The 16,669-nt window shown below is 38.0% G+C and overlaps 1 protein-coding gene across 3 annotated transcripts in view; it reads left to right on the top strand.

The window, feature by feature from the left end:
• The window catches only part of si:ch211-195o20.7 (cytospin-A), a 72,221-nt gene that overhangs the window by 8,152 nt on the left and 47,400 nt on the right, over positions 1-16,669 (top strand). For all 3 annotated transcript variants that reach the window (XM_039748361.1, XM_039748359.1, XM_039748360.1), the window contains exon 4: positions 13,353-13,426. In XM_039748361.1, coding sequence (XP_039604295.1) covers positions 13,353-13,426 — 74 coding nt within the window. The remainder of the gene's footprint in view (positions 1-13,352; positions 13,427-16,669) is intronic.

The raw sequence follows: 16,669 nt of genomic DNA, 5'->3' as shown, positions 1-16,669 counted from the left end.
TATGATCTACTTTAATGACAAAATAAACTACGTGATTAAAGTGGAAATTTCGAGATTGAAGTTGACATTTCATGCTTTTTCCCCACTGTGTGCCTTTTTTTCTCTGTACCCTAATAAGCTTTCATATGACACTCAGACAGTGGGCTACAACTCGCCTTTTCACGGCGACTTTGATATGTGACTTCTTTTTTATTTCTGGCACTGTGCGACTTTGTGAACGTGAGCTTCACCAAGTTTCTCCAAAACGTTATGCCACTCAATCAACTTCCTTTTGTTGATTTATACCACGGTTTAATTAAACAAATAGTGTTTTTCCTTGCCTCCACTTGGTATTCGCTGAAATTCTTATATTTTCCCCCGTGCTTTTCCCATGGTCTCTTCACAGAAGGCTGAGCTTAAGGGTGATTTTATATTGATTTGCATATTCAAAGAGGTGTAATTCTGGGAGGAATTGGGGCGTTACATGAAGCGCGTGCACGAGCGTTTCTTTTCACGCTGACCGGGATTTATGTAGCGGAAGAACGTGGAAGTTGGAGTATGCACAGATTCTTGCATCTGGATTTTTCTGTGCGTAAGCACATTTCGACTTTTGTTCTTACGCCATGTTATAGTGCAAATTCTACGCACGGCGTTATACATGAGGCCCCTGGTCTCCATCATACAGTGTCTGAAAATAAAGAAAGATGAAGGTCTCAGGAATGTCTGTCTGCTCAGGTACCCAAAACTGTTTTAGCAGTGCTCGTTGAAAGAGAAAATTTCAGAAATGTCTGCTAAGACCACAAGAGCAGCAACAAAGCCACAAAATTTAAAGAAAGGGTTTAATTAATGACACAAATTGGCACCTCATTAAGCAGCTGGTTGGAGTGAAATTGGTTGGAGCTTGAAGCCCTGACTTAGTTGGTCGTCTGTTGGCTCCCTCACTTCACATTTCATTTTTGTTTGGATGTCATTTAAGGAAAGAAATTAAGCAATTCAGGGGAACAAATCTTAAAGCAATTCAATTAAAATTCACAAGAAGTTAATTGGCAGCACAAATAGGGCACTCGTCAAAAAAAGGGCTAGAATTAAATCCTGCAGCCATGGTGGTCCTCCATGACTGGACTTGGCGACCCCTGACTAAACCATTCCCAACTAAAACCAAACCAATTTATTCACAGGGGTTATGTTGAAACTGTTGGTGAATGTGGCATTGCTTTGAGTGCAGTTTCACAGAGCAGTCTTTATAGCCCATTCAATGTGATAGAAGGGTGGTGGTCAATAGCTTTCCTTACTGTTATCCCTGGTTGAGTGTTGTAAACAGCAAGCATATTAACTTAATATTGATTAGTTATACAATACTTTTCGATGCATGTAATCAATATGGACATTCACTCTTAACATAAAGTTGCACATAGTCTTGCCAGTGATTTGACCTTTGGTTCAAGCAAGTAAGACCTCATAGGCCCCAAGGTGTCAAAGGTCCAAAGGCTCCAGATCATCCTCGCTTTACCCTTAATAGGAACAGGAACATTCTTGGGCATTAAGAACAACACACATCAATAATAAATCAAGTACAGGGACTGAAGTAAAGTTTATATTTATTATTATTATTATTATTATTTTTTTATCAGGTCAACTTTCTTTTGTTTTGCAAGGAATATAACAGACTAATTGAGCATGATTTCTGTGGGAAATCAACTATTTTTTTTTTTTTTTTCCCTTTTCCTGAAAGTGAAGTTAAAGAGCATCAAATAACCATTTTTAAGGGGCCTGCTTTATAGTATAAAGGTGAACACCTGTAACTGAGAAGTGTTGGTGTTTCATATTTGCACTAAATAAAATTCAAGTCCAGAATGAGGATCCTTTGTTTGGGTTTAGTGTTTTGATACGTTTCATCTTCTGCAGTGTAGGAAATGAGTGAGAATATCTTTATTTTGTGCTTTATTCATTGGTACCAAAGAAATGTAGGAAATGGTGCATGGATGTGAGAAAACAAGATGAATTTATATGAATTAACCATTTTGCGTTTGGTATTACCAGTAATTTAGTAAGGCTCCTGTTTTATTTCCCTTTCTCTGTAGGAGGCCGTGTCCTGCCATTAGATTTGTATCAAGGTAACTGAAGCACACTCATTTTTATGAAGCTGAATAATTCAGTTTATTGATAAACACAAGGATTAAAGAAATAAGCTATTATTACATAAGACAGGATCCAAGACAGAAGAGACAAACATAACACTGAAGAGGCTGGCTGTTTATTAGCTATTTAGAGTTCTATTTTATTTTGGCACAAACTGTTTTACAAAATTTTTTTTTTTTTTTTTATAAAGGATTACATCTGTGTGGAGATGCATGTTGTTGCACTTGGTTCAAGTGGAATGATCTCCTTATGTTGGAGTGCATGCTTTTTTTTGCTATGTGGTCGTTTGCCTGCGGTGTAATGCTGCCATCCTCAGCTCTCTGTTAGGCTCTTTGCTGATGCCTTTGCAACTTCATAGGGAAAAGTATTAGTCTTTCTGGCAAAACAGTTCAAGTTCTGTACTTGAAGTAATGATGCTTCTTCCTTAGTTTCCTCAGACAGGGCTCAGTTACTGGCATAGACCTTGGCTTGGCAGAGTGGATCTTGGAGCTAGTTTAGTCTGTCAAGCCAAAGAAAGATGGGTGGCTTCTCTCCCCAAAGGAAGTGTGTGTCTTCAACTCACAAGTGCGTGTTGTGTGGTGTGTGTTTTTTTTTTGTCTCCTCTATTGTCCATTACATTGATCCATAGTTCAGATTGTGTTTACAAGCCTAAAAAGCGTGTCCATTTGGGTGCCTTTTTGTTTGAACTCTCTGCAGTGGTGTCTGTTCAATTATGATTTGAACCTTCTGTTATGTGATGTAATATGGAGCTGGCCAAAGTGAGAGTACAAGCTACAGTTCAGACATTCACTCAGGAATACAGATGACAGGGTGGAGGGATGGTGTAGATGAATTTCTGCATCCCTGTTAAATCTGCTGTCTCAACAGGCCTTGTATGCCACTTAAAGCCTATCGGGAATGGCAATGTGTCCTACAGCTGTGACCTCCTTGTTTTACAGCATTGTTGCTTATGTATATGTTGGTGAGACTCCCTAGAATCGGAGTGCAGATTTCTACTAAAACTATTTGAGACTGCAAGATCAGCCCTTTTCCTATCTATCTGTATGGTCAGTCCCGTTTGAACAAGCCGCAAACTCTGCAGTTGGAACAAAGTGCTTGTCCAAGTCATCATTTTATATATTCACTGAGGAAATTACTACACCTGTAATTTACACCTGTAAACCTTCTTATTCATGCAATTATTTAATTGGCCTAACATGTGCCAGTAGTACACTACCTAAAATCCTGCAGATATGGATCAGGAGCTTCAGTTAATGTGGACATCAAACATTAGAATAGGTGTGATCTCCATGATTTTTGACACTGTCACGGTGTTGGTGCCAGGCAGGTTTGAATATGTATGATTTTTCAAGCACACCAGTCTGTACACTTTAGTGAGCAGCAGCTCTGTGAACAAACGTCATATTGATGAGAGAGATCAGAGGAGAATGGTCTGACTTGTTGAAGCTGACAAAGGTCATGGTAGCTACGATACCCACTCTTTACAACTGTAGTGTGCAGAACAGCATCACTGAATACACAACACACAAGGTGACTTACAACATTTATGATACAGGTTATGTATCTTTTGAGCACACGCAGGTTAAGAGACATGCTCATGTTCACACAGTGCCAGTATCAGGGTTTGATCCCACAACCTCTGCATTTGAAGTCCAAAGCCTTAACCACTACATTGTCTGCAACCACAAATGCTAATCTTTAATTCTCATTTTAGTACAAAGGAGCTACTCTTAAGCCACCTCATCAAATCTTAATTTTATGGTCACTCTTTTTATATGTGGGCACGTGTGGTTGTGTATATATGTTTGTTCTTGTATTGTGAAGTGTTGCCCAAGGATAAATACCCCACAGTAGCCCTCCAGGGGAAATAATGAGAAACAATATGAGTGGAAATGCAGAGGGTAGTATACCCTGCATGTGTGATCAGTATTGTAAAGGGGCAATAGGATGGGCCACTAGCAACATCCTTCAAGAAAGCTGTCAAAGGAAATGTATGCCAAAACAGTAAAGGAATATTATTTTTTTTTTTTTTTGTTTGTTTTTATAAAGTGGAGATAAGCTGCTGGGTCATGACAAACATTTGCTCGTGCTAAAATGTGGGTCACACATGCATAGCGATGAGCATCACTTTTCGGTGTGCAGGTCATGGTGGCAAAATGCTAAGCTTGATAGCCCTTGGCATCTTCACCACACTTCCTTCCAGAGAGCGCTTGAAATGATTCTCTCATGAAACATTTTGGACTACTAGGTGGTCTATCTAATATTGAGCTCCTTGCCCCAATATATAGTGTCTGTCATAGACTGCTCATTGTATGTACCCTCAATATTTTTAAACTCTGCACTTTAAATTTAATACTCTCAAATGAGCCTTTAACTAAAATCTAGAGCCATTGTTCCTGACAAGAGATTGGCATATTGCATAGATCAGTAAGCTTGAAGTAATAGAATCGGCTAACTTGTAACCAGATATACTGGTTAACACAATTAAAAAAAATAAGTACATTTTATGATTCAGTATATCAAGCTAACTTTTGGAGTGATCTGTTGGTGAATGAGCATGTCCAAGCCTTTAATACAGGAGAAAGTAGTGTGAAACGACACCTTTTTCGAAGCCTTTAATAAGCTTTGCAAAGCTGCTCGAGACTTTAGATTGTATGGAACAAGCAATAATGTAAAATTGCTACTTGCAAAAATAAAGAGAGAAAAATGAAAAAAAAAAAATGTTTTTTTTTACTTATTTTTTTTCTAGTCTTGGCAAAAGTGTTCATGAAAATGGTGTACCCCTTAATGACAGTAAACATCACACACAGGACTAAATGCGATATAGTTAACATTAGGAGTAAATTTGTTCATAGCAATAAGACAGAGGAGGATCTTCTGCTAGCTCTATTTTTGGAAAAGTGTTAATGTTGCACTGTATCTACCCCATAATTCCCCACCTCCACACTTATTTTATATAATTGGACTAATTCTGGGTGTAGTATGCCTTCATGAGGGTCGCCTATGTCATATAAAAATTGCAAAGCAACATCAGTTTACAAAGTTTGGGAACTCACTAGTACTAAAAAAAAAAAAAAATGAATAAATGAAAGGTAACCCTTTACCACAGGGACTTTAGGGGTAAGCTACAATGTATCTTTTAATTGTTCATTGGTATGTCAGAAACAAAGCCTTACACTATATAACAAGATTTTAGGAATTTAACAGTATTACTATCTAGTTTATTGTTGCCATTAGTGCTTTGAAAGACATATTAAGAGCAAACAAACAGTTCATTAGGATCTAGCACCTAGGTAGGCCATATTCTAGTTTAAAACACCAGTGCCTCATCTATTAAAAACGTGTTTTGAACATGCTGTTATTTGTAAGAGTTCCTTTGAACAAGCATTAGGCCAGGTTTATACTTCACGTGACGCGACACTTGCTCCAGCAGACGTTATGCAACCGTTTTACTGTTTAAACTTGCACACGTACTTTTTATGTAAATTTGGAACATTTCACCAGGTAGCAGTGCGAGATATTATTATCATGGTAAGAAAATGTTTGGCTTCACTGTGTTGTGAATTGCCATCCATTAAATTCCGAGGACACCTTGCCACAATATCTCTGAAAGTGATATTTAATGATTACATACATCAATCCGGGGATGTGCCCATTCCAGCAGGCGTTGGGTGCGAGACAGAAACAAAATCCCTGGACGGGGCATCCGCTCATAGTACGGTGAACACAAGCATACACATACACTAGTATCAATTTAGCTTTGCCAAATCCTCAAAACTTCATGCCTTTGGAAGGAAACCGGTGCACACTGTGGAAAACCACCAGGAAAACCTGCAAACTCCAGGCAGGGAACACAAGGGATGCGACTCCCTGCAAGGCAGAAGTGCTACCACTCTTCCACTATACTGTTCCAACATGTGTAATTATCAGTATTCATTATTTAAATGAAGTTAACGACTTGTGTAAAATGTAACATACATTAAAAGTATGTATTTCATCATGAAAGTAATATCCAGTATAAATCAAAGGATTCTAAATGTGCAGAGAGCTGGAATATCATTAATTTAATGTGTTCTGTGTGGTGATTGCTGCTGTTCGTTCAGGAGGAAGTCCCAGAAGCATGTAGCGATTAACAACACAAAATAGACCTTTTCACAATGCCCTTATTTTCTCTGTGGCTCAAATACGCTGTTGTACATTCTGATGCTGTTGTAAATGTGCAAAAAAAAAAATAAAAATGCACAGAAGATATGTGAGATCTTTAAAATGTATCATGTCATTATGTTGGGGAATATGCGATACGTGGATATAAAAGCACCACAAATACATTTGTACGTTTGGCATTTTGCTTCACCACATCGAACCATTCATCAAACATTGAAGTGCCCACATTGTTCCTGTAAGATCCTCAAAGAGGGTTTCTGTCACATGTAGATAGTAAACGGACTCTGTCACATTCCGACTTTTATCACACTGCGCCCTCCAAATTTTTCCTGGTACTGCAACTCGCGCAAGCATTGCGTTAATTTCTGAGGATATGCTGAGAGGATGTGCCAAATGAACACTGGGGACACGTGGCAGCCATGATGCATACACATTCTGAATGTGAAGTATAAATGAGCCATTAAACTTCCATATGCACAAATGTTCTTAAATTTTTCCCCTAAATGGTCTATTTATAAATGACAAATTGTCTTAAATTTGAGCACACATGAATGAGCATGTTGTCTTCGCTCAATGAATGCCGTAAAATATCTTTAGAAGTTCACATATAATAAAATGTACTGTATATTACAAGAAATCGCTCCTTAACTCTGTTAAAAATGGTAACTGAAGGAGAAATTCAAAGCAAGAAAGGCTTCATGATGACAAGAAGCCAGAGCAAATTTCTTGCATACTAACCCCCACCAACTCTTAATGTATTGGAAAGTGAAAGTATACTGCTTGATTGGCTGTGACAGCAGAAGTGAAGAAACGGGCAAAAGGTAAAGTTTGCTTGAGAGGAGCCTAATAAACTGCTGTGATGAATACAAGAATCTCAGAAGCTTGCACCTTCACTGTAATAGTGGAATTGAAAGTAGTAAAATTCTAAAGCCTGGGTAATAGCGGTTCTCGGAGGTTTATTTTGGACACTCTTGGCAGCCAATAACAGAGTGTGCCATTCCTCATCATGATAGAAACTGTTTGGTATCTGAAAATGCCCTTGCTGCACAAAGTGAAGTCGACTAGTGGAGGAAGTGCAGTCATGACTTCTTAGTCTATAATGATACCTGTCTTTTTGTATATGGAGTAAACACACTTCCGTAATTAGTCATTAAGGCAGACTATGAAAGTTATATTTGAAGTAATGAGATACACACTGGGTATTTCATTTTGGTCAAAATTAAAATGGCCAAAATACATTTTCGTGTGGGTTTTTTTTTTTTTCTCCTTGGGATTAGCTGAACCTAATTGTGTGTGTGTGTGTGTGTGTGTTTTTAAAATCACTTTTCAATAAATCTCATATTATCATGAGTAACTCCCCCAAACTGGGAGAGAACAGCAGCATACCAATCACTTGATTTTTGTGTGTGTGTTTTTTAAGAATATTTTCACATCAGTTTTTGGGTTTATAAATCTCAAATTATATGTTGATTGTTTTACATGTGATAAAATCCAAGGCTTTTAAGAGAAAATCTATTTGAATGATCATTTTATAAATGGTTGTTAAATGATTATAGTGATGATTAAATTTTATAAAACTCCTCGGAGAGTCGGTGTCAGGGTGGCTGATGGAACAGTCCTTACGGATGACACTGCAGTTGTGACCCTTTGGCCTGGCTACTTTGAGCAGTTGTTCAAAGCAGATCCTCCGGCTAGGACATTGGACATCTCTGGGTCCGTGGTCCTTGGGGCTGATCCTCCAATTAGCTGTGAACCACCCAGTCTTGCGGAGATTCCACAGGTGGTGAACCAGCTGAGGGGAGGAAAGGCTGCAGGGATCTGTGGTATCCGGGGTGAATTTCTCCAGGCAGGTGGTAAGGCTGTCGTCCTGGCATTGCAAGCAATCTTTGCTTCCATTTGGGAGACTGGCATCATTCCAACTCGCTGGAAAAACGGGACTTGTCGTCTCTATCTGGAAAAGGAAGGGCGATCGCCCGGATTGCAGCAAACTACAGGGGGAATAACCCTGCTCTCGGTGCCGGGTAAGGTCCTTGCTAGGGTTGTCCGCAATAGGATCTGTGATCACTTGCTCACCTACCAGCGACCGGAACAGTCTGGTTTTACTCCTAAGAAGTCTACCATCGACGGCATCCTAGCACTGAGGGTTCTCATGGAGCGCAAACGCGAACATCGGCAGAGTTTCTTTGCAGCCTTTGTCCATTTTCATAAAGCATTCGACTCAGTTGATCAAGCTGCCCTGTGGGACATCCTGAGGGTTCGCGGGATCCCCTCGAGGTTGCTGGATGTCATGGCCGGCCTATACACTGATACTGTAAGTGCTGTGCAGAGTAGAGACAGAACTGCTGCATTTTTCCCAGTTGATTCTGGGGTTCGTCAGGGGTGTGTTCTTCCTCCTACTCTGTTCAAAGCTTGTATAGACTGGGTGTTGGGCAAGGTCATGAGTTCCAGCGGCTGTGGGGCAGCTGTTGGTGAAGAAAGATTCATGGATCTTGACTTTGCTGACGATGCTGTGATCTTGGCGGAGTCAATGGAGGCTCTGATCGGGGTGCTCGAGAGACTGAGTGTCTGGGCTTGCGAGTGTCCTGGATAAAAACCAAGATCCAGGCCTTTAATGACCTCTTGGGTACAGCCATCAGCAGTGTGTCTGTTTGCAGTGAGAGTGTTGACCATGTTGAGAGGTTTACTCACCTTGGCAGTGATATTCATGTCTCTGGTGACACTTCCTATGAAGTCAGTAGACGGATTGGGAGAGCATGGGGGTCATGAGGTCGCTGGAAAGGGGTGTGTGGCACTCCCGAAATCTATGCAAAAGGATGAAGGTCCAAGTCTTTAGAGCCTTGGTGCTTCCTGTCTTGCTATATGGTTGCGAGACATGGACACTATCCAGTGACCTGCGACGAAGACTGGACTCCTTTGGTACAGTCTGTCTCTGGAAAATCTTTGGGTACCGCTGCTTTGACTGTGTCGAATGAGCGGTTGCTCATGGAGTCCCAAATGAGGCACATTACCTACGTGACGCGTTTCCCCGAGGGTGATCCAGCCCGTAAGATCCTCATTGTTGGGGACCCGAGTGGCTGGAGCAGGCCAAGGGGGTCGCCCACGTAACACCTGGTTGTGGCGGATAGAGGGTCATTTTTTGGGGGTGGCACTGGGCCGTGTGTTTGCCTGGGGGGTTGCCAACCGGGATCCTGAGTTGTTTCGTTGTGTTGCGTGTGCGGCAACACACTGTACCAGTGCATGCTCCCCAACTTGATTTGACTTTATCAATGACTGCCACAGAGAAGTAGGTTTTTGTGTGCTTAGGTTTTCTATACAATTACCTCATGTTTATGCATCTAGTGCACTTGCATATACAGTAAGTGTGTTTATGCTGGATTTTAATAGTATTGTACTGTATATGGCACACTGGGCTTGTAAAGGAAGATTGGTATGGTTATAACATAAGCTGACTTTAAGTTTGGATACTGATCCCATGAGAGTTACAATGAAAGTTTGCAGTTTAAATTTGGGTATATGGCTATAAAACTTTATCTACAAATATAAGTTGTAAAATAAATAAGAGCGCAATAACTGGCATGTGCATAAAAGCCAAAGAACATTCTGTAAATGGAGTGTCAATGTTTAAAAAAAAAATTGGCCTGGTAGTGTGTGTAAAATTAGGTGAAGTTTGAAGTTGAAATTTGAGTGAGGTTTTAAAAAACATATGAATTACGCTGGGTAAAGTAACAGGCATGTCACTAGTGTAAAAATGTTAAAGTACAGTACTGTTAATTTGAGTGTTGTAATATTTTTTTTTAATCTAAACATTGTTTAGCCCTTAATTAAGGGCTAAAGTCTATTTCCTTGTGAATCTGCATTAGTTTACAGTGAAAGCATATGTTTTTCAGAGGTATGTTTAGTTGTTTATAAGATAAAATCGGGGCTGAAATTTGATTTTGTACAGTATGTTTATAGTCTGTCACAGAACCTTGCATAATTTGTAAATATCGGACAAAGAAAGGAATGCAATTCTTTTCATTTTCTACATTTTTGGCCTATTTCCAGCATAATTCTTTTGTTGTATAGAGTACTAGGTAATTGTTTCCGCTTTATAGTTTTTTATGTAGACTTTTTACCAAAATGCCTCATATCTCCTTTGCTTCTCACTCTGTGGTCAGGTACTGTATTTTAGCAGTTCTTCCCATTCTCTTATTTCTCCATAAATTTCAGACAATTTAAAATAAAAACAAGCAGAAAAAAGCTACACTTTTAGCTGTGTATTTTTTTATTTTAGGTAGTGTGCCCAAATTATAAGCAAACTAAAGTGAGTGTGACAAAAATACCATTACAGCCTAAGTAGCAGTACATCTTGCGTCCATAGGATGCTCTCGGCTTCAGTATACTATGGACATTCTATCGCATGGCCTTTGAATATGAGTTCACAGATACAGTTGTCTTCATGGAGAAATGGCAAGAGAGGGTGATGGTCGTCTTCTCCTCATGGTGAGATGTCAAGAGAGAAAATGACCAACATACCATTACAATGACCCAGGAAGGAACAAGCAGACTTATTCTACTGGTTCAGTCATACTGACAAAGGATTGGATAAACTAAGGAAGTTGCCTGCACTCATTCACCAGTGAAACTGCTTGTGCCCAACCTCCTTTCAGGTTTAGATACTTCACAGTGTGGGTGTAATTCACAAGAAAGAATGGAAGTAATTAGATCCTAAAACTAGCCCCAGTGGTGCTTTCCTTATCAGTGAAATTCTAGGGTTTTAAAACTGGCTGGTCCTTCTTGACTGTTGCTTTACAAATAAAGACATACAAAATATTCATATACTGGATATCGCTCATCTTGCACTCCACTGCAATAGTGCAACAGGTTTTAATACAACAAACTTTTATTTACACCACAAAAATTTTGATACTTAAGATTGGATCTCGTATACTATAACTTGCATATGTTTGAAGCTGCTATAGTATTCTATTAGCATGGGTTTCAGCCATCATCACAAACGTACTGATAATAAATTGCAAATTATGTGCACTGAGCAATTTGTGACATAATCATAAAGTTCCTTCCCCCCCGCCATTCAAGAGGCAAGCACTGTTTGTCTTCACAGTAGCCTTTGCCCACTAAAATGGTTCATTTATAAAATTCAAGTGTGAAAATATGCTCGCAGCAAAAAAAATTCGGATTTATAAAACCTGGTGTACAAATATTTCTACAGAATTATACTTTATAAATCACAATCTTCTTGTGACTCTGTGTAAATAAACATGTCTCAATCCCCACTAGGCTGCCACCTTGGACCAACCATGCATGGACCATTGTTGTAAGTCTTATACATATGCAATCACACATCACGACATTATCCATTTATGCAATGCTTCACAACTGGGCATTTAAAAATACAGTGAGAGGCTGCTAGGCATTCCACCAGTTCGGGAAAGGTGCAAGGCGCCAGTGTCTCTGTAGGTTATCACGATCACCAGATCCATGTAATGACAGGGTTGCTTTTACAATGAATAGTATAGGCCACGTGAAACACTGATGGTTAAGAAAGCTACTTTACCAACAATCTAGCCATCATGTACATCACCTTAAGCAAGTTGTGTGATCAATGTTATTTATTCTGAGGGAAAGTGAATCTTGGGCTTACCTAGCCAACCATGGCATTTTGTCATTCTCTGCTTGGTATCGCAGATAACATGTGCGTTTAATGGAATGTAGCTGTTTATGATTAACAAAAGCTGCGTCGTTCTTGCTAGGTGCCCTTATTGCAATATGAATGCTGTCAGTTGCTACAATTACATTAGGAGAACTGGACACTTGTTTCAGATTTCCTTTTCATGTTGGTATGTATACCCACACAAAATATAAACTGAATGGAGTGTCTTGTTCGTCATTTATGACTTCCAGAACAGCAGGCATTACTGAGCTGAAACTTGGCTGAGATTCCTGACCTGCCAGCCAGTTAGCTTTGATAGGTGCTTGTTCCCATAACATCAGCCATTTTAAAAACATGCATACAAACAGATGTAGCCTAATTTTCAGCAGTCTCTCCATAATTCCAGGCCTAACTTGGTACATACTGTAGTTCTAATATTATTTGCTCCTGAAAGTTTCTAAGTCTGCTTGTAAGCTGTCATCATTTAATGGGCAAATATAATTCATAGGCTCCATATAAGTGCATTCCCTTCATATATTTGCAAAGTCTTCAAGCTCCACCAAGAAACTTGTATTGTATCAAACCACTAGGCTACAAGGCATGAGAATTTGAGCTTTCTGTACACATCCAGTGAATCACGCCTTAGGTTTTACCGCACTTTGGCTTTTAATTCTTAGAAGTGACAGCAGGTAGCCAATATAAACTGAAAAAAACAAAAAATCTTTGGTGCAAATACACCTAGCATTGCCCCTCTTAAAAGGGAACTAAAATAGTCCATACATTATATTCATAGCTTGAGGTTTACTATGTTTGTCACGTAAACGCACATTATAATACGGTAAGTTTTCTTTTGTTTGTGTGGGAAGTTCTGTATACACATTTTGAGCCTCTTTGTGCATACATATGTTTTCTAAATCTGAACCCTGGTCTATAGCTGTTAAGCGGCAGTACTAGCTGACCACTGTGCTACTGTGATGCCATAACTAGTATAGTTTTCTATAGTGTTCTCTTACTGTTTAGTTTATCAAATACTATTTTTAATTATTTCTCCCTCTCTTTTTTCTGTTTGTCATGCATGTCCAGGAAATTGATGTTTGTAAATTGTGTGAATGGATGTCCGGGTGACTGTGCTGTGCAATGAACTGGCATCTTAATTGTAAATGCAAAAAACACGTGTAAATGTGTGCAGAGTTATCTTTTTTTTAAACTTATCCCCCTCCACCTTTCTTCAGTATAACCAGGTAAGATACAGATTCTTCAGTTTTAATAGAAGAACACAAATAAAGCTCTGGAAAGTCAATTGGTTTTGTGTTACCTGAAAGTTCTGTTTTTATTAGACATGGCTTTTGATATTAAAGATGAACAGATTGCTTGAAGAGAAGTAAGGATTGCTGCCTAATTGTTTTGTGTTTTGCAGATGTTGTAAAATCACTGCTTATTGAAAGAGATGGTCTGTTACTTGAAATCAAAATGCTGAAGCAAAAAATGCAGGTAAATTGCGTTTCAATCTTCAACGTTCTTGCCTATTTATTTATCTAAAACACAATCTTAAAGATTTGTGCAAATTAGTTAATGTAATTGCATTCAAAACTGAAGTAGGAGTACACAGTGAGAAAAAAGTGAGAAAAACTAGTCTTGGCCAGTTGTAAGCATCTGTGTTCCCTGAATTGTTCATGCATGCAGTGGTGGTAGTTTAAACAAATTATTAATAGAGCATCTTTGGCTCTCTGCTGTAATCAGAAGTGGTGAGATTGTATAATTAACTTACAACATCAATATATACATATGAGAAAAACTGAAAATATGATGCAAAATAATTGGTGGCCTAATCACTTGGCTTTGACAATCAATGGTTACAAATCAGTCACATTTTAAAAGCAGATAATGTTGTGCTGGTGGAACTTGTTTGCTAATTTATTTGCATGTCTGTGTCTCATTTGATGGCAGGCTTTTCAAGAATTTTAGCATACTGTAGCTTACATTCAATCTGCATGTTTGTATGATGAGCAAGCCAGAGCCTTGCTGTGTAAGACAAAAGTGGTTATTTTCTAAATTTTAAAATTGGGATTGAGCAGCTTTCATTGACACTAGAAATGTTGCAAAAGCTGTGCCATCATGCATTTAGTAAACATGCAAAGTCTAACTGCAATTTTGTGAGAATGACATTCCATAATCCTAATGTTACCTAGCACATCTGTCTCTGACTTGTTCCAGGAACTTTGTTTCCAGCTGTTTCACTGAAATGGGAAAACAGCTGTATCTATCTGACACCAAGCTCCTTTGGATTGTTCCCAACTAGTTTAATGACTGCAATATTTATCAAACGAAGTTGTTTTTGTTTAGTTTTTTTTTTTTAAATCTCTCGTTGATATTAAATTTTGTTGTATGTTTTTGCACAGTCTGTTGCTAAGTCAAAGCTTCTATACAGAGCTTAGTTGCTTCTTGAAACTGTATGTCTTTGCAAACATAGTATATCTGGGTTTAATCTCTGCATCTTCTTATCCATAAGCTTTGTGGCTAAGAGTTTATATCTGATTCTGTGCTTGAGAATTTTTTTTTCCCCTGTGTATAATGCAGTTTTCTTAACTGATGCATGTAATGAGAGTGTACTCTATTTAAACTGCTTTCAGTGAACTCTTTGGACTGTTCAGTTCCATGCTGTTTTGCTCTCTCAGGCTCAATGCTTCTATTCTTTCTTAACCTCTCAAGAGACTGAACACAGAACGTTTCTGTGCTAATGCAATATGGACTCCCAAATTGTGAGTCTCTGGTCTCTGTTTACTTTTCTGGGCTTGTCTATTCATTAAACCCTTTCATATAGGGTAAGGTCTGCAGAATATAAATATCTCCTTTTCAGATTTTTTTTTTTTTTGTGCTCAGAGTGCTTTACAAATTATAAAGGAAAAAAATGTACAAAAACCAAAAATTTAAACCTAGAATAAGCTCTAATAGATGATGAACATCAATTCAGTCAGACATGTAAGTTCAACAGCTTAAACATTGGGTTTCTAACTTTTTAAATTTCAACCAGAAATTTTGCATTAACTAATTTTCCACTGTATTAAGTATGTCCCACAATTAGAATTCAGGAACTATTTTAGATTCAAGCGTATTGTGATAAATATATGTTTGAGGTACGTGTGCAATTACGTACAGTAACATTAGCATAGAAGATCAAAAATATTAAATTTTACAGAATGTTATACAATTAGAATGTATTATTCTGTATGCCAAAGCCAAAAGTAATATTTTTAAATGGCTATTGTTGCAAATTTGCTTGTTTTCCAAAGAGCGAACAGCTGTTGGCTTTGCTCCAGGATACATTTGCTCTGTATTCTTTTTATCCAGGAACTGCAAACACGGAAGTGTGATCACGGTGACAGGAGAGCAAATTTAACAGCAGTACATCACAAAGGGCTGCATTCATACACAGATTTGCTTAGCAAATTGCACACATGCTGATGCTGAACATGATCACCGATTTATAAGCTATTTTTTTCCAGCATGCTTTTCACCAACAGTTGGCAGATTTCCTGTCATTCTGAAGCAAATTCCTATTTAATTGTTTTCTTTGATAGTTTCCTTGTATACTGTTTTTGTTGTTTCCTACTTACAGTTAATGCTTTATCAGTTCAACAGTCTATTTAAACCTTTAAGCTGAATTATGATGACATCATTTGAGCCAAGTGTAAAAACTACAAAATGTTTTGATTAAATAAGGTTTGTTTTGCATGCTATGCCAAAAAAAACCTCCCAATATTAAAACATTCTTTTAAAACACACATCATTGTTGTATAGCTTTTTGCTTCTTTTTTTTTTAATTTGCTTTTATTGTCTTTGAGTATGTCTTGTGGCTAGCAACATTTACATTGGGTCTTCATAGCTGTGTAATAGGAAAATTGAATTTGATAAATTACAAACTAGCAGTTATTGATCTAACACATGGAGTTGTCTATAAAGACTTTACTTTTTTGGACTTTTTGGGCTAATCTCTTACTAGTATACTGTCTGAAATTGCCACAGCAGAAATGCATTAAAAATCAAATGAATAAACAAAGAAAAATAGGGTATCAATAGCGGAAAATTCCATAAGCTGGAAAGTACTATTCAGCTTAGTATTAGTAATTTTTGCAGTCCTTTAGTTTCCCAAATATTATGGGTATCTGCAATTTTGGAGTTTGAAATGAACAATGTCAGGGGATAAATATGTAATTTATTTAGCATTCTTGGGCAGTGATGTGCCTGAGATTAATGTAAGCATTTATTTATTTAGCCCCTTGAGTAATTAAAATTTAGAGTAAACTGTGAGTAGTAGTTTAAAAAAAAAAAAAAAAACAGATTAAATAAATTACTTTAAGGTTTCACTTGTAAAACAAAAGTAAAGCTTTTACAAAATGTGTGGTGGTGGTGACTTACCATTCCAAGGTTCAAAATAAAGATCTTCATGAAAGTTTCAGTTTTCTTTGGTCTTAAAAATCGGCATGCTGATGGACACTGCCATATTCAAAGTATATACATGGTGACATGGCACAACATAGTGTTGGGATGCACAAAATAGCAATGATCAAATCACACATTAGCAGCAAAAAAATAAAATGGTAAAAAAAAATAATATCTAAGAAATAGACAGATGCCCCGCTTTGTGTAGTGTGAGTTTCTTTTTAATAACTTTTTTTTTTTACTTTTTTTAATGAAACTGGTTATAGTGGTACTTCTGCTGACAGTATAGCAGTA

Source organism: Polypterus senegalus, chromosome 3 (genome assembly GCF_016835505.1).
Source record: "Polypterus senegalus isolate Bchr_013 chromosome 3, ASM1683550v1, whole genome shotgun sequence".
Classification (NCBI taxonomy): Eukaryota; Metazoa; Chordata; class Cladistia; order Polypteriformes; family Polypteridae; genus Polypterus; species Polypterus senegalus.
The sequence above is the reverse complement of the archived record's forward strand: the minus strand, read 5'-3'. Positions and strand labels throughout refer to the sequence as shown.